The 25,161-nt window shown below is 37.1% G+C and overlaps 1 protein-coding gene across 1 annotated transcript in view; it reads right to left on the bottom strand.

Annotated features, from left to right (window-relative positions):
- ABCG2 (ATP binding cassette subfamily G member 2 (Junior blood group)) overlaps nucleotides 1–25,161 on the bottom strand; it is a 58,351-nt gene that overhangs the window by 13,975 nt on the left and 19,215 nt on the right. Inside the window, exons 6-9 of the mRNA XM_007951698.2 lie at nucleotides 23,051–23,202; nucleotides 21,325–21,429; nucleotides 20,663–20,913; nucleotides 8,806–8,888 (exon numbers count right to left, since the gene is read on the bottom strand). Coding sequence (XP_007949889.1) covers nucleotides 8,806–8,888; nucleotides 20,663–20,913; nucleotides 21,325–21,429; nucleotides 23,051–23,202 — 591 coding nt within the window. The remainder of the gene's footprint in view (nucleotides 1–8,805; nucleotides 8,889–20,662; nucleotides 20,914–21,324; nucleotides 21,430–23,050; nucleotides 23,203–25,161) is intronic.

Raw genomic sequence — 25,161 nt, 5'->3', positions numbered from 1 at the left:
AATCAGAAAAAAAGATCAAAACAAAATGAAGAAAGCCTAAGGTTCATGTGGGATACCATCAAAAGGAATAACCTACTTGTCATCGGAATTCCAGAACAGGAAGAGACAAATAAAACCACAGAGAAAATTGTCAAAGATTTGTTGGAAGAGAATTTTCCTGGTATGATGAAAGATGAGATTATATATATTCAGGAAGCCAACGAACTCCAAACTGGATAGACCCCAAGAGAAAATCACCCAGACATATCATCATCAAACTTAACAAAACCAAAGACAAAGAAAGAATCATGAGAGCAGCATGGAAAAAACAGAAAGTTACCTACAAGGGGCAACCAATGAGACTAGGCTATGATTTCTCGAGAAAAAATATGTATGGGATGATATATATAAAACCCTGAAAGAGAAAAATTTCCAACCAAGAATTATGTACCCAGCAAAATTGTCCCTCAAATATGATGGTGAATTAGAGCATTCCAGATAAGCAGAAATTAAGGGAATTTGTTAAAACCAGACCAATCTTACAAGAGATGCTACAGGGTGCCCTTTGGACAGAGAATCAACAACAGCCAACAACAACTGACCATTAACACACATGATGACATAACCCAGAAACCAACCCAGCTAGGGAAATGTCCAAAGGAAATAAGCCTACCAGATTGTAAACAGGGAACCAGAGACATCAATTGACAAATGAAGACAACTGCAAACCAAAAAGAGGGGAAAAACTGTGTCATTAGAGAACTTCTAGATGATACGGAAGTGTCAAGACAACTACAAGATAGAATGGACTGTTCGAAACTTGGGAAGAAAATTGTACCTTCAAAGAAAAATGATAAACTTTAACATCAAAAGAGAGCACCAGCATAAATATTCAGCAAATACTAAAACAACAGCAACAAAGGAAGTGATAACATGGTTCATAAACAAAATGAGCTCACCATAGAAAATTATATGGAACAAAGAAATTGACAACATGAAAAAGCACATAGCAAAAATGACAGCAACAAATTCATATTTTCCGATCATTACATATCTGGCAAAGGACTTATCTCTAAGATTTATAGTGGAAGAGTGGATAACCAAACTATGGTACACACACATAATGGAATGCTATGCAGCACTAAACAATAACATAGAGTCTGCAAAACACTGCATAATATGGATGAACTTGGAGGACATTGTGCTAAGTGAAATAAATTAATCACAGAAGGGCAAATATAGCATTAGTTCGTTGTTGTGGAGGGTCAAGGAAAGGTTTATATATGGAGGGAAACTTTCTGTGTTGATGGCCAGGGGTTGGAGGGGAGAGGAGGGAACACTGAAAAAAAATGCATTGACCCATGTCACTTTAGTTTTGTGTATTTCACTGTACATAAATTATATTTCAATAAAATGCATTTTAAAAAAAAAATGTAAGGGAAGCTCCAGGATCAGGGCAAGAGTAACAGAGGAGGTAGAAACACTGAGAAAAGCTTTTTATAATTTATAAACATTATAATTATAAATTATTTCACAAATTATAATTATTAATGTAGCAACAAGTACAAACTCTTGGGGAGGGTGTATTATTTGATGACACATACATTCTCCTTCTAATTATTACGTCAAGGTTTGATGTTTCGAGCTAATGGTGTTAACTAGCTCTGATCGAGTTTCTTTTTTTCTTAATAATTTGTTGTTGTTGTTGTTGTTGTTGAGTATATACAAACGCACTGTCTCCTGAGTTTCCTATCCTTTTGAGTTGTTGTCATCAATTTGATTCCACATAGATAAGTATTAAAATACCACAGTGCTCAAGGCAGACATTCTTTACTAGTTAAACTAAACTATTGTTTGGTTTTAAGAAGACTTAAGGGCATATTTTTGGTTTAAGATTTAAGGTTTAAAGATTATCTCAGGGCCGTAGTTTCAGGAGCCTGATCAGTTTAAAGAAGTTCAAATGTAGCTGTTTAGATGAAAGCTATGAAGTAAATATATACCCCTGAACTCACCTGTACGGGAACACAAAAAAATCTCTTGGTAGTAGAAAGCGCAAACCACAGATGATCCATCTTAAAATCTTATGGCTCAAAGGGAAGATCTGATTTGGAAACCATTCATCAGAGTTTGAAAACTGAAACTGTATTTTTGTCCATTAACAAACAACAACAGTTCTTAACCATAGCCAAATACCTTGAGGGAATCAGTCACTGGGCCTGGGGGCTCGAGACCATGGTCTTGAGGGACATCAGTGCCCACTGGTGTAACATAAGACCACAAAGTTGATCTCCACAAAAGCAGACAATCTACTTCATTCAACTGGGGTCTTAAAAGGTTGTGAGCAACCATCTAAGGTACAACTATTGGTCTCTCCCCATCTGGAGCAAAGAAGAGTGAAGTTAATCAAAGACACATGGAAACAATTAGTCCAAAGGACTAATGGACCACAGAAACCCCAGCCCCAAAAACTTTGAGACCAGAAGAACTAGATGGTGCTTGGCTACCACCTCCAACAACTCTAAAAGGGATCATAATAGGAATTCTTAGATGGAATGGGAGAAAAATGTGGAACAAAACTCAAAATCATAAAAAAGATGAGGTGTACTGGTCTCATACAAACTGGTGGAACCCTGGAGACCATGGTCCTTATTAGTCACTCTTCAAGTCTGGAACCAAAGGAAAGGAGGATGAACGGAAATGGTAAACACAGAGAAGAAGCGGAAAGAGTACTGTTATATTGAGATTATAGTCAATGTCACAAAATAAAATTTATATGAATTATTGAATGGAAAACCAATTTGCTCTGTAAAGTTTCACCCGAATCACAATAAAAAGTTAAAAAAAAAAAAAATCTCCCCACGAAAAAGAAGTCCTGGCCTTGAAGGCTTCACTGTAGAATTTTACCAAACATTCAGGGAAGAGTTGACACCTATATTACCCAAACTATTCCAGAACATAGAAATAGATGGAATACTCCCAAATTCATTCTATAAAGCAAGCATAACACTGATACCAAAACCAGGGAAAGATACTACTAAAAAGGAAAACTACAAATAAATATCCCTCATGAATATAGACCACAAAATCCTAGTCAATAGAATCCAACGACATATCAAAAGAACAAAACATCATGACCAAGTAGGACTCATATCAGGTATGCAAGGATGGTTCAACATCAGAAAAACAATCAATGTAATCTACCACATAAACAAAATAAAACAAAACAAAAGAACCATATGATCATATCAATTGATACAAAAAAGGCATTCAATAAAATCCAACACACATTCCTATTCAAAACTCTTAGCAAAATAGGTATAGAAGGGAAAATGCCCACCATAATAAAGGGCATATACGCAAAGCCAACAGCCAACATTATTGTTAATACAGAAAGACTCTAAGCATTCCCCCTGCGAACAGGAACCAGACAAGGATGCCCTCTATCACCACTTCTATTTAACAATGTATCAGAAGTCCTAGCCAGGGCAATAAGGCAAGAAAGAGAAATAAAAGGCATCCAAATTAGCGAAGAAAACATAAAACTACCTCTGTTTGCAGATGATATGATTCTATACGTAGAAAACCCAAGAGATTCAGCAAAAAAAAAAAAAAAATGACTGGAACTAACAGAAAGATGCAGTAAAGTGGCAGGATACAAGGGCAACATACAAAAATCAGTTGGATTCCTCAACATCAGCAAAGAGACCCCTAAAAAGGAAATAAGGAAAACAATACCATTTATAATAACTACAAAAGGATAAAACATCTAGGAATAACTCTTAGCAGAGACAAAATAGACCTATACAAAGAAAACTACAAAACCCTACTATAAGAAACTACAAGGGATCTACATAAATGGAAGAACCTACCTTGTTCATGGGTAGGAAGGCTGAATATTGTGAAATGTCATTATTACCCAAAGAAATATACACATTCAATGCAATCTTGATCCAAATTCCATCAACATTTTTCAAGGACATGGAAAAACCAATCACTAATTTCATATAGAAAGGAAAGATATCTCAGATAAGCAAAGGACTGCTGAAGAAGAAAAACAAAGTGGGAGGTCTCACACTCCCAGATGCTAAAGGGAGTCCTTTGGACAGAGAACCAACAACAGTAAACAACAATTGACCATTAACACACATGATGACATAACCCAGAAACCAACCCAGTTGTAGAAATATCTACTGTAAATAAGCCTACACGGTTGTAACAGGGAACCAGAGACATCAATTGACAAATGAAGACAACTGCAAACCAAAAAGAGGGAAAAAACTGCATAATTACAGAACTTCTAAATGAGAAGATAGAACAGACTATTCTAAACTTGGGAAGAAATTATAAATCACGGGACAACCTCAAAGAAAAATGATAAACCTTCACACCAAAATAAAAAAGGCCAGTACAAATATTTAACAAATACTAAAACAATGACAATGGAAGAACAGATAACACGATTCATAAACAAAACAAGCTCACAACAGAAAATTATATAGAACAAAGAAATCAACACCAGGAAAAAGCATATAACAAAAATTACAGCAACAAATTCATACTGTCAATAATTACACATCTGACAAGGGACTTATCTCTAAAATTTATAGAAAACTCCAATACCTCAACAACAAAAAGATTAACAATCCAGTTAAAAAATGGGCAAAAGACATGAATAGACACTTCACCAAAGAGGATATTCTGGCTGCCAGCAAATACATGAAGAAATAAATGCTCATGATCATTAGCCATCAGGAGCTCTGGTAGCATAGTGCCTAAGGCACTTGACTGCTAACCAGAAGGCTGGCGGTTCAAACCCACCAGCCACTCCTCGGAAGGAGAGATGAAAATCAAAACAACGAGATATCATCTCATCCCAGCACTAATGGCAAAGTTCAACAAGACAGAAAATGGCACATGCTGGCAAGGATGTGGAGAGATTGGGACTCACATACACTACTGGTGGGACTGCAAAATGATACAACCACTGTGGAAAACAGTATGGCGATTCCTTAAAAAGCTGGAATTAGAAATACCATTTGACCCTGCCATTCCATTACTAGGTATATATCCTAAAGAAATGAGAGCCAGGACAAGAAGAGATATATGCACACCCATGTTCATCGTGGCACTATTTACAATAGCAAAAAGATGGAAACAATCTACGGGCACATCAACAGAAGAATGGATAACCAAACTGTGATACATATACACAATGGAATACTACACAACCCTAAAGAATAATGGAGAATCTGCAAAATACCACATAACATGGATGAACTTGGAGGAAATTATGCTAAGTGAAATAAGTCAATCACAGATGGACAAATATAGTATTAGTTCTTTATTGAAAAAGTCAGAAAGGTTTATGTACAGAAGGGAACTTTCTTTGTTGATTACCAGGGGTGGGGGAGGGGTGGGAGGGAACACTGCAAAAAAAACAAAAAAGCAAAAAACAATGCATTGACCCATGTCACTTTAGTTTTGTGTATTTCACTGTACATAAATTATATTTCATAAAATGCATTAAAAACAAAAGCTGGATAGACAGGAGTGCAAGTTAAGGGCACAGGGAGGGGGTGGTCACAGGGAAGGGAGGAGAGGAGAGTGGGTTATGGTTGGGAGTGGTAATAGCGGCATAAAATCAAATGTACACGAATTGTTGAATATAAAAACAAATTTTGCTCTGTAAATTTGCAGCCAAAGCACAATTAAAAAAAAAAATCATAAGGCGCTCTGGTGGTGTAGTAGTGTGAGATATTCTAAATCACAGCATAATTTATTTTACAGTAAAGGTTTTATTGTTTAAAGAATTTAAGGCATTCCAATTCTTTACAAGTCCCTGGGTGGTACAAAGGGTTAACATGCTCAGCTGATAACTGAAAGGTTCGAGATTTGAGTCCACCTAGGGATGCCTTCGAATTAAGGCCTGTGGATCTACTTCCAAAAAATCAACCATCGAAAAACCTATGAAGTATCAGTTCTACTCTGACAAAGAAGGGGTCACCATGAGTCAGAATCACCTCAACACAACGATGAATCCTTTTCAAGGTGGTAATCCACATTTTTTATATCTATTTATTGATCCAAATACTGTTTTAAAAGTGCTTTTTTCCTTAATGTACACCAACTCATTTAGCAATTGCCACAGCATTGTAAGGTATTCCAGAGGTAACTGTTAGACAAAGAAGCGTATACTCTACACATGAAAATGTAGGGTTAGGTAGTGCAGATTAGAGAAAGAGCATAGAGAACACTGCTATTTCTGGGATAATTCATTCTAAGGCAATCTTCCAGGCAATTTCAAAGAATGAAATCCTGATGTTCATTACTAGACAATTTAAGTTTCAAAACCTGATTCCAGAGATGCTGCTGGAGTATTTTTTATAACCAAAAGAAAAGCAGGGATTTGAAAAAACACACACAAGCGATTTTTAAATAGCCCAAATTCTTAGGAAAAGTGGTAGTCGATTTATATCAAAATTACAAATTAAAACAAAACTAATGTCCTATTTTTCCATAAAACATTTGAAGAAACAGTTAAAACTATTGTTTTAATGGCTACATTTCCAATTCCTCTTTGAATTTCCAGTTGAAGCCAGGCTTTTCCAAATGTTTCCTGTTATGCGACACAAGAGGCACACATACTCTAGATCCTGTAGTATATTCTGTGTTGGTTTTAAAAACAACAACAATAAAAATGGTCTAGCATCTTCAAACTGTATCAACCATCAATTGATAGCAGACTGGGAAACAATCCAGAACACAAGCCCTTCGGGATCGTAAAGAGATAAGCAATGACATACTCCTAGTCTCATTAACCATTAAACTAAACCAAACCAAACCTACTGATACCGAGTTGATTCCTACTCATAATGACTCCCACTGGGTTTCCAAGGTGTTAAATCTTTATGGAAATAGATTGCCCTGTCTTCCTTCCACAGAGTGGCTGGTGGGTTTGGAATGCTAACCTTCTGGTTAGTACTCAAATGCCTTAGGCACTATGCCACCAGAGCTCCTTCCTTAACTTCTCAACCAAACAACCAAACTCACTGACATCCAGTCGTTTCCAACTCATAGCGAGAAACCCACTGCATTTCTGAGGCTATAAATCTTTACGGAAGTAGATCGCCCCGTCCTCCTTCCACAAAACAGCTGGTGGGTTTGAACCACTGACCTTCCAGTTAGCAGTCAAGTGCCTTATCCACTATGTTACCAGAGCTAAGTTCTTAGGGAGATGCAGATCAAAATCACTATGAAATACCACCTCATCCCTTCTAAAACGGCTATGGCCAAGAAAAACAAAATAATCATCTCATTACAAAGTGATACCACCTGATTCCACCAGAGTGAAGAATTTACTTTCATACTTATTCTTTCTTTCAAAATTAATCAGCCTTTCATAGACATTAAAAGAGATTCAACTTAAGCAACTACAACTTTCCTCAATAGTGAAATGAAGATAAGACCATTCACTCCCTATGATCATTGACCACTGGGAGGGTGACCAGAGATGGTAGATGCACTGAGTACAATGCCTATTACAGTTACCCTCAATACATGAAACACATAAGAACTCTGAGTTTTGTGACACTGTTAAGTATCTAGTATGTTCAGAACAAGATGTTGCTGTTAGCTGCTGCTTAGTCAGCTCCAACTCATGATGACCTTCTTAACAAGAACGAAACCAAGACTGTCCAGGTCTGCATCAACTGCATGATCACTGAAGTCAATGTCAAGTCTGTTGTTGCTGCTGTTGCACATTCTGAGTGCCTTCTAATCTAAGGAGCTCATCTTCCAGCACTGTATCAGACATTATTCTGTTATGATCCACAGGGTTTTTTCATTGGCTAATTTTCTGAAGTAGCTCACCAGGCCTCTTTTCCTAGTCTGTCTTGGCCTGGAAGCTCCACGGAAAACTGTCCACCATGGAGGACACTGCTGATATTTGAATTACGGGAGGCACAGCTTCCAGCATCATAGCAACAAACAAGCCACTACAGTAAGGCAAAGTGACAAACAAATGGCAGTAGTGGTCAGAAAACGACAGAGTCCATTAAAGAGTCTCTTCCTGATCATCTTTAAACCTTAAACCAAAACTGTCCTCTGAAGTCTTAAAGCTGAACAGTAGTTTAGCTTAACCTATAAAACGAAGGAAGGTTGGGCAATCTTCCGAGTGCTACTGCCTCGGAAACCCAAGGAGGGATCGCTATGAATCAGGTCCAACTCCACGGCACACAACAACAATAAAAGGAATGTCTGCCTTGAACATTATGTTTTTTTAAGATCTATATATGGGATCAAGAGAACAACAATTCAAAAGATTAGATAGGAAACTTAGGGGATTGTGAGGTTATGCTAACGGAAGAGGAAACAACTGAAAAGAGGGTGAGAATGGTTGCACGAATGGAAGAATGTAATCAGTGTTAGTGAATTGTACATGTTCAAACTGTTGAATTGGTGTATGTTCTGGTGTGTATACTCCAACAACAAAAAGGAATTATTTTTTAAAAAGTCTCTTCATGAAACAATAAATTTTTTAAGGGCATGTTATGACTGAATCTAGATAAGGATCACAATAGTGACAAGTGTTAACCACATAACAGCTACCAAAGACTGAGCCCTATCCACTTCCCTAATCAGATCAGTAAGGAGAAGAAACAAACTCTTCCACTAGCTTTCCTCACTGCTTCATGCTTCAATTCTACTTCCTCAATACAAGAACGACATTTAGCCTGCACTCTTCTCAAGTTCAAATTCTTAATGAATTTTCAAAAGCCTGGAAAAATTTACAGTTCTTTCTGAAAATCAAGACTCAAATTTACTTACCTATTCTGAATTCCAGTTTGATCATTTTTCAGTCCATAGAAAATGGCACCTACAACCAGTCCTAGGATGGCGGTGACAATTAACTTTTCAAATAGAAAAACAAAAATGAAAAAAAAAAAAAAATGTTTTTAATTAAAACTAAAATGCTATACATACCAATTCTTATTATAATATATACAGTTACAATCAGATCTCGCCAGTAAGAGAAGTATTTTAACTGGCTTGGCCAAATGTTCTGGAACAATAAGATAAACTGGTTTCTAAGTCTAATTAATAATAAAGATAGTAATTTGTGGGTTGAGAGGACTGACAGAACAAAGCAGTATATTGGAGAAGCTAAGATTCCTACAAATGTCTCACCGGGCCCTATCAGAAGAACAGACCTGGGGATATCATATGGAGTAGCCAAGCAATGCAACCACCTGGCTATGTATTGTTGGGGATAAAATTAACTCCAAATAGCTGAGAATTTTGGCCTGAATGCAGAACCTCTGTGCCTACTGCAAGAGATTCAAGTAAAAACAGGATATGTCTACTCTTCATATTAAAAATAAATAAAAATTTTAAAACATACAGAAACAATTTCTAACAATGGCATTTTGTACAATGAGGAAGTTGGGGTGAGCTGGGACCCGCCTATCCAACCTCTGGGGAGCTCATGCCTATGCTAGAAAAGTGCTTTGTCACTGTCACCAAAGCATGAGCCAGTTGTCTCTGAAGACATCTATGTGCTTTCATTACATATGTCTTCTGTCACTGTTCCTCATCAGCATCAGATAGCAGGGCTTCCAGCCAACAGTGCAGACCTACACTGCCATTTCTCTGGCACTCATATCTACCTTCAGCTACCCAATCTGTTTTGAGGCGCAGACAATTATCACTTTTGTTTTTAAGACTGAAAACATGTCTCTTAAGGAGACATATAATCAAAAGGTCAAGGGTTACATTATGATGCAATATACTTGAGGAAATTCTACTTATTAATCATAGACTATAAAAAATAAAAGAAACATTACACAACTTGAAGAATGTAATTAATATCACTGAATTATAAATGTAGAAATTGTTGAGATGGCATATGTTTACTCATGTATATTCATTTTCAGTACAATAAAAAGATTATTTTTAAAAATATATATCTCATATACATGATAAGAAGATTGGGCAATCTACTTCCTAGAGACACTGACTCGGAAACCCAAGTAGGGGTTGCTATAAGTTGGATCCTACTCAACAACATTGAGTTTTTTAAAAAAAAAATAAATAAATAAATATATATATATATATGATATATACATACACATATGTGTGTATATATTACATATATGTATATATATATATTAAGGAGCTCTGGTGGTGCAGTACCTAAGGCATTTGACTGCTAACCAGAAGGTTGCTGTTCAAACCACTAGCTGCTCTATGGAAGGAAGATGGGGCAATTTCTACTGTAAAGATTTACAGTCTTAGAAACTCAGTGAGGGTCGCCAGGAGTTGGAATCAACTGGATGGCAGTGAGTTTGGTTTGGTTTATACTAACACACACACACACACATAATTATCAACAGGAAGCCATTAAACATTAACAGCCCCACGTTGAAAAATCTGTAAGAAATGGTAATCTAAGGAAAACAAAATATCCTGATCTATCTTGGAACCTTTGACATTAGATAATCTCAATGCTACAAGTTCAATGATAGCAAAAGTAACTTGCTAAGGACATTTATGGCATGAAACAAACCAAAGTGGAAAACATGCTAATGAGTTATTAAGACTACAGTCTTGAAATAATATGATTCAAATAGTTCACTTATGAAATCTGCTTAAATTCCCTTGTTAATAAGGTTTAAGACAGAAATGTGAAAAAAAATAATAATTCAATTAACCCTGGTATATTTTTAATACCCTCCCAATATACTGTACTTCATGTCAACATATTAAGCTTTCAAAAAAAATGTTGATGACTCTCTGTCATCATGAAAGTATGTACATGACATTAAGAGTTTATATTTTGACACAAGGAGCTCTGGTGGGACACTGTCTTAAGGTATTTGACTATTAACCAGAAGGCTGGCAGCTCAAACCCACCAGCCCCTCCATGGAAGGAAGACTGGGCAATCAACTGTAAAGATTTACTGCCTCAGAAACCCAGTGGGGGTTGCTATGAGTTGGAATCAACTCAATGGCAGTGGGCTTTTGTTTTGTTTTTTACTACTTTGACATGGTAGACCTTTAAAAATATGAAAAAAACAAGAACATGAAACCTATTGCAGTTGAGTCCATCCCAACTCCTTTGTCCTGTAGAACAAAGGAGCACTGCTCCTTTACAGAAGCAGACTGCCACGTCTTTCTCCCTCACAATGGCTGGTGGGTTTGAACTGTTAACTTTTTGGTTACAGGGTAAGTGCTTAACGATTGTGCCAGCAGGGCTCGTTAAAAATATCTAGACCTTTTAAACTGGATAGTCCACATGCTTTGTTTTCCTTTCCATTCTAAACTTGATATCTTTTAACAACAGACTGTGAATATTATTATTAGGGTGTTTCAAAGTTCTAAAAGCATTTTCAAAGTCAGCTTTCAAACATATTAAAAACACAATTAATCCCACATAAGTAATTTTGTTATGCTTTTACAAGGTGGGTCTGTATTATTCTTTCTTGCATAAAGAGAAAAAAAACAGGCAAACTAAACACTGCACCACAGAGCACACAGAGACCTATCAATGAGTTCTGTGCAATGAGTCTCTGTTTTGAACAGAAGTATAAAAATTTCCCGTTATTCTGGCTTTGTTGAAATGTATTTAACCAGTATTTTTCAAGGTATATTCTGGAAGATATTTATAGCTGTCATTAAAAAAAGGAATCTATATTCAGTTAATATGCTAATAGACACAATGAATTGCCAAGACATATGGCAGTGCTGTCCAAATTTATTTCTTCAGGAAACCCTTGCCATACAGCAAATCAACATTAAATATTTTTGTACATTCATTCCAAGATCAAATATAACCTTTTGTTACACCCATTATCAGAGGTCACGTCTGAATCACATAAATAAATATATAAGTAAACAACTACTCCATAGTATAGCTGTAAAAATAGACATATTTATCAACAGGAAGCCATTAAACATTAACAGCCCCACACTGAAAAATCTGAACAAGTAAATGACACACAAGATTTAAAAACCTCAGTGAGGGGTCAAAAAGCCATGCCCTATAGGCCAAATGTGACCTGTAGCCTATTTTTGTTCAGTCCATAAGTTAAGAAGGTTTTTACGTTTTTCAATGATTTTGGGGAAAAAAAATAAAGAATAATATTGTTTGTCACATCAAATTTCTCTGATATTCAAACTCAATGCCCATGAATAAAGTTTTATTGTTCATTCATTTATGTATTGTCTATGAGGTTGCTCACCGAAAGGTCAGCAGTTCAAACACACCAGTTGCTCCATAGGAGAATGATGTGGCAGTCTGCGTCTGTAGAGATTTACAGCCTTGGATACCCTATAGGGCAGTTTCACTCTGTCCCATAGAGTTGCTATGGGTCGAAATCGACTGAATAGCAATGAGTTAGTAGCTGAGATAAAGACTATTTGGTCTACAAAGCCTAAAATATTTACTATCTGGTTCTTTACAGAATAAGGTTGTCTATTCCTGATCTAGGCTAACATTCCAGTATTCACAAATCTGAACAAGAGTTGCTACTCTAAGCAGATGCTCAGAAAATGTAAGGTTCCATCTTAATCTATGAGAATACCACTGCTTTGACCATAGTTGGAATTCCTTTTCTGGTACAGAGTTCTTCACTGAGAAGGTAAGAAGCTGAACCATGCAACCTGGAGGTCTGAGGAGTCTAGGGTTTGCATCTGAAAGAAGCTTAGCATCAAAACATGCAGAATCATGGTGTAGTTGAAATAGCATAGAATTCTATTCACAATCCTTCCCAGAACTGCCATATGTGACTTGGAAAAAACACTAATAGACCAATTTAGAAGCAAGAGAAAACTAAGTTAGCTTCCAAACAAAAATATATATACAAACATACGGGTCTGTGTGTATGCATGTGCATATATGTATATGTTTATATGTATATACATTTCTAAATGACGTAAAATCTACTCTAAAAGGAGAAGAATTAACGTTTCTTTCTTTCTCTTCCTACCACTGGGGTCTTACTGCTTTATAAAAGGATAAAAATTTACACTTGATTGGTGGAATATAAAAATGCTCTCATGTTCTGACAGAAATGCCAACTAACAATTACCAAAAATGTCTGGAGGGATTAACAGTGTAACTCAAGTAAGGGATATGATGCTGCTGCATGACACTGTTGGTGTGTAAATAGATTCCAACTCTTAACAACCCGATGTGAAAGAGCAGAATGGCCCCATAGGGTTTCCGAGGCCAACAACTTTCCAGGAGCAGACTAGTCTTTTCTCTAACAGAGTAGCTGGTGAGTTCAAACCACCAACCTTTTGGTTAGCAGCTGATACTTCAGCATCGTGCTATCAGGGCTTTTTAATAGGGATGTAAACTCTCAATATCAGTATTTATTTAGAAGGTGACAGTATCTAAGTCTAAAAAATTATCATGCACATGTTAAAAGTCAGTAATATTTCACTAGAACTAACACAATGTGCCATCATTTAGTATTCATAAATAAATAAATAAATAAAATTGATGATTAAAGTAACCCAAAATTAACTGGATAAATTGATTTACTTAGAAAGATGGACCAATGATGAGTAGTATCTGAGGTATTAAAAGCCTGCAAGCAGCTATCTAAGATACAACTATTGGTTGCTATTCTTCCATAGCAAAAGTCAAAGAAGGAAATCAGACTCAAAGAAGAAACTAACCTACAGGACTAATGGTCTCAAGAACCACAGCCTCATCTACCCTGAGAAGAACTAGATGATGCCTGGCTACAGCTATGGACCATCTAATTAGGGCTATAATGAGTGGATTCTGATAGAATGGGAGAAAAATGTGGAAGAGAACCTCAAATTCTTAAAAAAAAAAAAAAAGGAACAACACTTATTGGACCTTTGAGACTGGAGGATACATACATACTGCCTGATACATGCCTTAAACTTTGAACTGAAACTAGTTCCTCCTCAGTTTACTTTTTAGCTAAATAACAAACAGATGCACAAAATAAAAATACCACTACACACAATGGAATAGTATGCAACAGTAAAGAATAATGTTAGAAGCCATGAAACACCTCATAACATGGATAAACTTGGAGGACATTACACTGAGTGAAATAAGTCAATCACAGAAGGACAAATATTGTATTAATGTGCTACTATAAAATGTCAAGGAAAGTTTTACACATGGAAGGAAACTTTCTTTGTTGGTTATCTGAGACAGGAGGAGAGGAGAGGGAAAATTGCTAGATAGGTAAGAGAAAAGTATTGATTAGGGTGAAGGGAAAGGCAATATACCAAAAGCAAAGAACAACACAAGAACACTAAGGAAAATGAAGGCACAGAGAGATGCACAAGAGATACGAGTAACAAAGACAAACACTTTTACATATACAATACTGCATTATCAGTAATAAAAAAACATTGTTGTTGTTAGGTGCCGTCGGGTCGTTTCTGACTCATAGTGACCCCATGCACAGTATAACGAAACGCTGCCCAATCCCGCACCAGCTCCATGATCCCTGCTATACTTGAGCCCCTCATCACAGCCACCATGTCTATCCATTTTGTTGAAGGCCTCCCCCTCTTTCGTCGACCTTCCACCCTACCAAGCATGACATCCTTCTCCAGGGAATGGTCCCTTCTGACAACGACCAAAAATGACAACATGACCAAAAATGAAGTCTGGCCATTCTCTCTTCCAAGGAGCATTTCGGGTACACTTCCTCCAGGACAGATCTGTTAGTTCTCTTAGCAGTCCACGGCACTTTCAGCATTCTTCACCAGCATCACAACTCAAAAGCATCAACTCTTCTTCGATCTTCCTTATTCACTGTCCAGCTCTCACATGCATATGAGGCAATTGGAAATATCACGGTTTGTGTCAGGCACACCTTAGTCCTCAAGGAGACATCCTTGCTCCTCAGCATTTGAAACAGTTCCTTTTGATCTTCCCAATGCTACACGTCATCTAATGTTCTGACTGTTGCTTCCATTGGCATCGTTTGTAGAACCAAGCAACATGAATTCTTTGACAACCTCAATCTTCTCTCCATTTATTGTGATGCTGCTCATTGGTCTAGTTGTGAAGATTTTTGTTTTCTTTATATTGAGACATAATCCATACTGCAGACTGTATTCTTCAACCTTCATCAGTAAGTGCTTCAAGTCATCCTCACTTTCAGCAAGCAATGTTGTATCGTCTGTGTATCTCAAGTTGTTAATGATTCTTCCTCCAATCCTGATGCCATGTTTTTCTTCATATAGTCCAGCTTCTCGGATTATTTGCTCAGCATATAGAATGAATAAGTATGGGGAAAGGATACAACACTGATGCACTCCTTTCTTGATTTTAAACCATGTAAGTGTTCCCTTGTTCTGTTCAAATGACAGCCTCCTGGTCTATGTACAGGTTTCTCATGAGTACAATCAAGTGTTCGGGAATTCCCATTCTTCTCAATGTTATCCATAATTTGTCATGATCCACACAATCAAATGCCTTTGCATAGTCAATAAAACACAAGTAAACATCTTTCTGGTATTCTTTGCCTTGAGCCAAGATTCATCTGACAATAGCTATGATATCCCTTGTTCCACATCCTCTTCTGAATCCAGCTTGCACCTCTGGAAGTTCTCTGTCAATATAATGCTGCAAACGTTTTCGAATTATCTTCAGTAAGATCTTACTTGAGTGCGATATTAATGATATTGTTCTATAATTTCCACATTCTATGGGATCATCTTTCTTTGGAATGGGTACAAATATGGATCTCTTCTAGTCATTTGGCCAGGTAGCTATCTTCCAAATCTCTTGGCATAACCGAGTGAGTGCCTCCAATGGGGCATCCATTTGTTGAAATATGTCAATCGGCATTCTGTCAATTCCCGGAGCCTTGTTCTTAACCAATTCTTTCATTGCAGCTTTGACTTCCTCCTTCAGTACCATTGGTTCTAGATCATATTCCACTTCCTGAAATGGATGAAGATTGACCAGTTCTTTTTGGTACAGTGACTCTGTGTATTCCTGCCATCTTCTCTTGATGTTTCCTGTATCATTCACTATTTTGCCCATAGAATCTCTCAATATTGCAACTCGAGACTTAAATTTTTTCTTCAGTTTTTCAGCTTGAGAAATGCCGAGCATGTTCTTCCCTTTTGGTTTTCAAACTCCAGGTCTTTGCACTTTTCATTATAGTTTATAATAATAAAAATATAATTATGTTTATAGTAATATAAATAATACTTACAATAATAAACATTATACATATATATTATTTTTCTCCATGTGTAATTTGTCTCCACAAATGTGGAATACACAATAACACCAAGGAAAAGGAAGACATAGAAAGGTGCAAAAGAGGTACAGACAACAATGATAAACACTTTCACTTACATAATACTGCATTATCCGTAATAACAAACATTAATATATGAGTGGATAAATAGGTAGACAGGCTAAATGATCAGGTATACCTAGGCAAAAAGGAATATATCCATGACCATATATCCATGACCATATATACAGATGGCAGACATATTTCTACATACATATTTTTATATACTACAAGAATGTCCATATATATAATAGAGCTAACAAGGCAAAGTTATAATAACTTCTTAGACACAGCTAAACACCCTAAGTGAGTGAGTCCCTGGGCCCATAGGCTCAAAACACGGTAGCAGGGGGCATCAAGCTCAACTTCCTACACAAAAACATTGTTCTACACCCTAATTGGTGAGTAGGGACTGGGGTCTTAAAAGCTTGCAAGTCACCATCTAAGATATAACAACTGGTCTCTCCTTGTCCAGAGCAAAGAATAAAGAAAACCAAAGACACATGGAACCAATTAGTCTAAGAGACTATTTGACCATCATGAACCTCAGCCAACATGACTGTGAGACCAGAAGAACTAGATGGGGCCCAGCTACCACTGTCCACCACTCAGAAAGGTATCAAAATAGTAGATCTTGAATAAAGTGGGAGAACAATGTGGAACAAAACTCAAAATCATAAAAAAAAAAAAAAAGACCAGGCTTATTAGTCTTATAGACTCTATGAAACCCCCAAGATTATGGCCCCATCACTCTTTGGACCTAGAATTGAACTCATTTCTGTGCCTTCAGCCAAACAATAGACAGGCATATAAGAAGAACATTTACACCAGGTAGGTATACACCTTAGAACAATCAACCATGTGAGATCAGAAGGGCAGTATTTGCACAGGGAGAGAACTCAAAGGCAGGAATGCATAAGAAAGAAGGACATAGGAAAAAGGTAACCACAGGGAGGAAGTGGGAAGAGAGCTGTTGCATTGTAGGGATGCAATCAATGTCACAAAACAAAGTGTGTATGAACTGTTGAATGGAAAATGAGTTTGCTCTGTAAACTTTCACCCAAATCACAATAAAAAGATAAAAATAAAAAATATCACTGTGAGTACCATATGCTTTCAAAAAATAATCCATGAGACCAAATGGCCAACAATTATTTCAAAACAAAGATGTTAATATAAACCAACTCAACAGAATGAAACACCCCTAGTCCAGCACCATCCCCACAGTCCTTGCTTTGCTTGAGTCCATCATTGCAGGCACTAAGTCAATCCATCTCAATGAGGCTCTTCCCTTTTTTCATTGACCCTCTATTTTGCCAAGCATGTCCTTCCCCAGGGACTTGTCCCTTCTGACAATATGACCAAAGTATATGAGATGAAGTCAGGCCCTTCTCAGTTCTAAGGAGCATTTCGGCTGCACTACTTCCAGAACAGATTTGTTCATTCTTCTGGCAGCCCATGGTATTTTCAGTATTCTTCAACAGCACCACAATTCAAAGGCATCAATTCTTCGATCTTCCTTATTAACTGTTCAATTTTTTACATGTATGTGAAGCTACTGAAATACCATGGCTTGTGTCAGGCACACCTTACTCCTCAGGGAGACATCTTTACTTTTTAACACTTTAAAGAGGTCTTTTGCAGATTTTCACAGTGTAATAAAACATTTGATTTCTTGACTGCTACTTCCATGGGTGTTGATTGTGGACCCAAAAACCAAACAAAACTCACTGTCATCCAGTTGATTTTGACTCATAAAGATACCTCCTTGGGTTTCTGAGGCAGTATCTTTACAGAAGTAAATTGTCCAATCTTCCTTCTGAGGAGTTGCTGGTGGGGTTGAACCAGCAGCCTTCTGGTTAGCAGTCAAGAAAAATGAAATCCTTGAAAACGTCAATCTTTTCTCCATTTATCATGATGTCACTTATTGGTCTAATTGTGAGGATTTTGGTTTTCTTTATGTTGAGGTATAATCTATAATGAAAACTATAGTCTTTGGTCTTCATTAATAAGTGCTGTAAGTCTTCTTCACTTTCAACAAGCCAGGTTGCATCATCTGCATATTGCAGGTTGTTAATGAGTCCTCCTCCAATTCTGATGCCACGTTCTCCTTCATACAGTCCAGCTTCTCAAATTATTTGCTCAGCATACAGATTGAATAAGTAGGGTGAAATGATACAACCCTGACACACACCTTTCCTGATATTAAACCATGAAGTATTGCCTTGTTTTGTTTGAATGACTGCCTCCTGATCTATACAGAGGTTCCTCATGAGCAAAATTAAGTGTTCTGGAATTCCTATTCTTCACACTGCTATCTATAATTTGTTATGATTCACACTGTTGAATGCCTTTGTACAGTCATAAAACACACGTAAACATCTTTCCAGTATTCTTTGCTTTCAGCTAAGATACATTTTACATCAGCAATAATATCACTCGATCCACATACTCTTCTGAATCCACCTTGAATTTCTGGCAGTTCTGTCAATATATTTCTGCAACATTTTTAAATTATCTTCAGCAAAATTTTACTTGTGTATGATATTAATGATAAACTCACTGCCATCAAGTCAATTCCAACTCATAGTGACCCCCATTGGGTTTCCAAGGCTGTAAATCTTTATGGAAGTAGATTGCTTCATCTTCCTCCTGCAGAGTGGCTGGTGGGTTTGAACTGCTGACCTTCTGGTTATCAGCCAAATGCCTTACTCACGACACCACCAGAACTCCTTGGTATTAATGATACCGTTCTATAATTTCCATAATTTGTCAGATCACCTTTCTTTGGAATGGGCACAAATATGTATCTCATCCAGTCAGTTGGTCAGGTAGCTGTCTTCCAAATTTCTTGGCATAAACGAGTAAGTGCCTCCAGTGTATAACCATTTGTTGAAACACCTCACTGGGTATTCTGTCAATTCCTGGGACCTTGTTTTTCACCAGTTCCCTCAACGCAGTTTGGACTTCTTCCTTTAGTATCATTGGTTCTTGATCATATGCTACCCCCTGAAAAGGCTGAACATTGACCAATTCTTTTGGGTACAGTGACTCTGTGTATTCCTTCCATCTTCTTTTGGTGCTTCCTACATTGTTCAATATTTTGCCCATAGAATACATCAATATCGCAATTTGAGGCTTGAATTTTTTCTTCAGTTCTTTCACCTTGAGAAATGCTTAGCATCTTCTTCCTTTTGGTATTCTAAGTCTAGGTCTTTGCACATTTATACTTTACTTTGTCTTCTCCTAACATCAGAATCACTAAATAAAGATAGTCAAATTATAAGGACAGCATTTGCACATAGGTTATTCCCTCAGAGAGAGGCCAGGCTCACACTATCTTTGAGGCTACCTTCAAGTATATTCAAAGACATCTATGTAAAGGCTTCTCTGACCATCACATTTAAACTTTACCAGTCTTCTTCTTCCTACTTGCCTTTCTCCCAGTCTCCCGTCTCCCTTCCCTCTTATTCCACTCATTGCCTGCTTAAATTTTCTGCATAGCCCCTCTAATACTATGCATTGCAGGGACCTTTATTTTTGCTTGTTTTGTTCACTGCTGTATACAAGCCCCACAGCACATGATCAAGAAGTTTTTCAATGAATCAATGAAAGTGTACCGCTTACTAAAACAAATCCATTGTTGTGGAGTCAATTTCCACTCCTAGCAACACTATAGAACAGAGCAGAACTGCCCCAAAGGGTTTCCAAAGCTATAATCATTATGAACGCAGACTGCCACATCTTTCTCCCATAAAGCAACTAGTGAATTCAAACCACCAACCTTTTAGTTAGCAGCTGAGCACTTAACCAATATGTCACCAAGGTACCTTGTACAGCTACTAGAAAGCCCAAAATGTGATTATACGTTTCCATTACTTCACAATTTTTTTTTGGGAAAAAAATATTTCTACAAAGATTATCCATTACAACTTGTTCAAATCAACAAGCAGTCCTAGAAACCACTTTTGTTTAAAAAAAAAAAAAAAAAAAACGCCTGCCATAAGTAAAAAAATCATGTTTGCAAATGTAATAATAAAGCAGGTCACATGAATTTTTCAGTTTCCCAGTGGATATGAAAGTTTACACTACACTGTAGTCTATTAAGTGTGCAACAGCATTATGAAAAAGTTTGAAATACTGTGACAATTAACAAAATGTGACAGAGACATGAAGTGAGCACATGCTATCAGAAAAATGGCACCAATAGACTTGTTCAATGCAAGGTTTCTATAAACTTTCAATTTATAAAAACTACAGAATCTGCTCATTGCATTACACCAAAGCCTAATAAACAAAGGTGTGCCTGTGTATCAGAATCTCATGTCCCTACCTAAGCATTTCACAGCATAATTTAAATTATGTCAGGTTACCTGAGCTATAGAGGCTTGGGGGTTACCCATTAAGTTTTTGAATGAACGCCTGGAAATCCATCTGAGTTGATGACAGAAGGAGGTAGCATAGGTGATATCCTTGAAGGGTGAGCTCCTTTTCTTTTTCTGAACCCCTGAGAGTATATCCAACTCCGTTTTCGTTTCTCTGAAGAAGGTGGAATTAGCATAAAACTCAGCTAATTTTTCTATTATGGTCTTGTCTTTTTGGGAAAGCTCCTCAGCTCTCTTGGCTGTGGAATAAAAGTAGATAAAGGGAAACATTATTAACAAGATAATAACTGATTCAGCCCATTTTTCTGTTACCCTTTCTTAGATTCTTCCCTTAGACTAGAGTTATAAGATTGACAGAAAATTATTTGATTTGTCATCATTTTACACATCACAAAATTAAAGAAAAGACTCCCCTTAGGACTGATACAATAATGCAAATGCTGATTTATAAATTAAATTAAAAAAACTGACAGCATTCATGGATAACTAACTCTAGATTTTGACTGATATCACCAATGCATTAACATAAATCCACAAAGCTAATCTTACTGAGCTTAAATGAAATTGCCCAATTTCAACCAACTCAATTAGGCAAAAATCTGTGAAGTCTATTGCACACTTAATAGACTTCAAAAATCTGACTCACATACCTTCACTGTCATCACCCTCTCTGTTTAACACCACAGCAGAGGAGTCTCCATTAATGACGTCCAGGAAGAAGTCTGCAGGGTTATTATAAGGCTCACAGTTGTAACCTAAAAAGAAGGAAACCCAAGTACACAAACTTGATGTTATCTTGGAAAATAAGAAGACCTACTTACAGGCGGAAGGATGACTGGCTAAAGAAGACACATCTGATAACTTCTCCTGTATCTTCTCATTCACACATTATTTCAACAATTGTCTGTCTCTCACCAAAAATCATACTCCAAACCAACCATGGACTCTCAGAAAGTCTGTATTAGTGCTTGGTGCTTACCCTTCATAATTCATGAAACCTAAAACAGCCATCGATATGCTCTGGTGTTTATCAGTACTTCTTCAAAATTCTAAATATGGGACCAAGAAAGAGAAAGCTGGAAAACAAATAGCTACAGGTAGAACTAATGATCCCCAAAGCAAACAGGTAAGCAAGGCCCAGCCTAAGGCAAAGCAGGCCTGTGCCCAAGAAAGGCCTGTTCTCTGGGTCCAGCTAGAGATAGTGTGAATGGCCGTCCCCACCTTAGCAATGATCACTATTGATTCAAGGAGCCCTGTGGCACAATTGTTAAGTGCTCAGCTGCTAACTGAAATGTCGGTGGTTCGAAAGCTGCTCCACAGGAGAAGAGACCTGGTGATCTATTCCCATAAAGAGTTCCACCTAGAAAATTCTATGAGGCAGTTCTACTCTGTCCTCTAGGGTCACTATGACTTGGAATTGACTTGAGGGCACAATTATTTCTTCCCCACATACTGAATTCAGAGATCCAAAATACCATTGGCTTTGCTGCTACAATTCCAATGTAGAGAACAAGTCACCATAGCAGCATTCTAAGAGAGAAAAGGATGGGTAGAGGACCTGAATGTTTACCTCAATTTCCTGTGGCATGATCATAGTCTTAGGCTGACTCTGAGGTTCATGTCCCCTATCTTTGCTTTTTAACACTTTCTAACAAGGTCTTTTGTGGATTTGCCCACTGCAATACAAAGTCTCATTTCCCTACATCTAAGTATACTTAATATGTCTGAAAGGTCAGACATCAAACAAAAAACAAATTGAGAAAGTTAGTGAATATTTATTTAACACTATACTTAGAGCCAGAGTGTATCACTTACCATCATATACAAATATTTCTCAAATGAAGCAGAGTGCATAGTAACCCATAAAACACACATATTTCTGTCTACAATAAAAAGAACCAGAAGAGACTCAGAATTGTCAGAAAAGCCAGATTTGTGACTCTCCATTCAATTGACTGATAGGTTGCTCACAACCACTCAAGACCTAAATCTACAATCTAATGTTACCTGAAAATTCAGTAACATGATAACCCTTCATCAGGTAGGCTACCATCATGAGCAAGGGACAAAAATGATAAAACTTGATTATATAATTAAGAAAGCAATTATTTGGGAATATTAATAATATTCAAGTAACAGAGTAAAACTGATTATGAGGCCAACACATTAATTACTGGACTTTTAGGGAAGGGTTACCATAATTGGGAAATAGAATAGATACAGGCCTAGTAAAAACACTTACACACATATGCATGCATACACAAATAGGACAGAAAAGAGACCTAAACCTAAACAAGTAGCAAGGGCTGCAAAACAAAGACATATTCTAGGATTCTATTCATGACGGATTTTACTGCCTGAAAAAGTCAACCATACCAGCAGATGCAAAGTAGCCCAAGGCCTCCTGAGCAGGTCCATGGAACATTAGTCGTCCTGAGGCCAATAAAGTGAGGCTATCAAACAACTTAAAGATGGAATATCTAGGTTGATGAATGGAGAAGATGATTGTCCGTCCCTGTTTAGACATCCTAAGTTAAAAATGAGAAGATAATGAGTCATTAAACATCTGCAACTGGCATTTCTTGGTAAAGTACTTTAGTCCTGCCTTTAGATACCTTGTTCTTGTTTCATCTTCATTTTCTCTTATTAACCTCTCATCTCGTATTATCTGCCTGATTGTTAACTCATTGCCACTGAGTTGATTCAAATTCATAGAGATCCTATAGGACAGAGTACAACCATTCAATAGGGTTGCCAAGGCTATAATCTTTATGGAAGCAGACTGCCACATCTTCCTCCTGTAGTGCAGCTAGTGGGTCCAAACCACTGACTTTTCAGTTAGCAACCAAGTGCTTAACCACTGCACTACCAGGGTTCCTATTTGATAGTTAGGGAACCAAAAGTCAATGCCTTTAGTAAGGATTACGATTTCTTTAAGCTTGGTGGCACATGGGTATTGTAGAATCAGTGTTGATTAAAAATGCAGATTCTAAGACATTCTTCTCAAGCCTATTGAATTAGAAATTCTGAGAGTAGATCTAGGAAATCCATGTTTTTAATAAGTACCCTAAGAATTTTGTTGTTCATGTTTGAGAACTTATTATTGACTAAATATGAAAGAAAACAGTGGAATGACCCAATCTCACTGATCATTTAAGTCTTCTGGCTCTTTAAGAATTGGTTTTCATCCTCCTGTCCTAATAATGTTTAACAATGTTGTTCTTGTTAGGTTCCTTAGAGTTGGCTTCAACTAATAGTGACACTATGTACAACAGAACAAAACACTGCCCAGACTTGTGCCATCCTCACAATTTTGCTATATGTTTGAACCCATCATGAAACCACTGTGTCAATCCATGTTGAAAGTCTTCCTCTTTTTCTCTGACCCTCTATTTTACCAAGCATGATATCCTTCTCCAAGGAATGGTCCCTTCTGACAATATGATCAAAGTGCATGAGATGAAGTCTGGTCATTCTCACTTCTAAGGAGCATTGCAGTAGCACTTCTTCCAAGACAAATTTGTTTGTTCTTCTGGCAGGCCATGGTATTTTCAGTATACTTCACACCACAGTTCAAAGGCATCACCTCTTCTTCAGTCTTCCTTATTCATTGTCCAGCTTTCAAGTGCATATAAGGCTATCGAAAATACCATGGCTTAGGTTAGGTGTACCTTAGTCTTCAAAGTGACATCTTTGCTTTTTAACACTTTCTAAAGAGGTTTTTTGTGGATTTGCCCAGTGCAATACAAAGTCCGATTTCTTGACTGCTGCTTCCATGTTTATTGATTGTGGATCCAAGTAAAATGAAATCCCAATTTCAATCTTTTCTACGTTTATCATGATGTTGCTTGGATTTTTGGAGTCCAGTTGTGAGGATTTTTGTTTTATTTTGAGGTGTAATCCATACTGAAGACTGTAGTCTTTGATCTTAATTAGTAAACACTTCAAGTCATCTTCACTTTCAGAAGCAAGATTGTGTCGTCTGTGTATCACAGGCTGTTAATGAGTCTTCCCCCAGTCCTGATCTGTATTCTTCTTCACATAGTCTCAGTTCTCAACTTATTTGTTCAGCATACAGAATGAATAAGTATGATGAAAGGATACAACCCTGATGCACACTTTTTCTGGTTTTAAACCATGCAGTAATCCCTTTTTCTGTTATGGTTAACAATATTAAGTATTTACTAACCAGAAGGCTGGTGGTTCAAACCCACCAGCCACTCCTTGGAAAGAAGGTTGGGCAATCTACTTCTGTAATGATACCGCCTCGGAAACCCAAGGAGGGGTCACTATGAGTCAGGCCCAACTCGATGGCATATAATAACAGCAACTGTCTTTAGCTAAGGACTTTATAGATAACCTCATTTAAATTTTCATAAATATCGTTATGAAGCAGTAAAAATATTATTATTACCTTCATTTTATAGATGAGGTGTAGAGGGCTAAGCAACTGGACCACTTAGTAAGGGACAGAGCAAGGATTTGGT

This window comes from Orycteropus afer, unplaced genomic scaffold (assembly GCF_000298275.1).
Source record: "Orycteropus afer afer isolate SDZICR_OR568_19922 unplaced genomic scaffold, OryAfe1.0 scaffold00309, whole genome shotgun sequence".
NCBI lineage: Eukaryota > Metazoa > Chordata > Mammalia > Tubulidentata > Orycteropodidae > Orycteropus > Orycteropus afer.
This window is presented reverse-complemented; position numbering and strand designations above follow the sequence as displayed.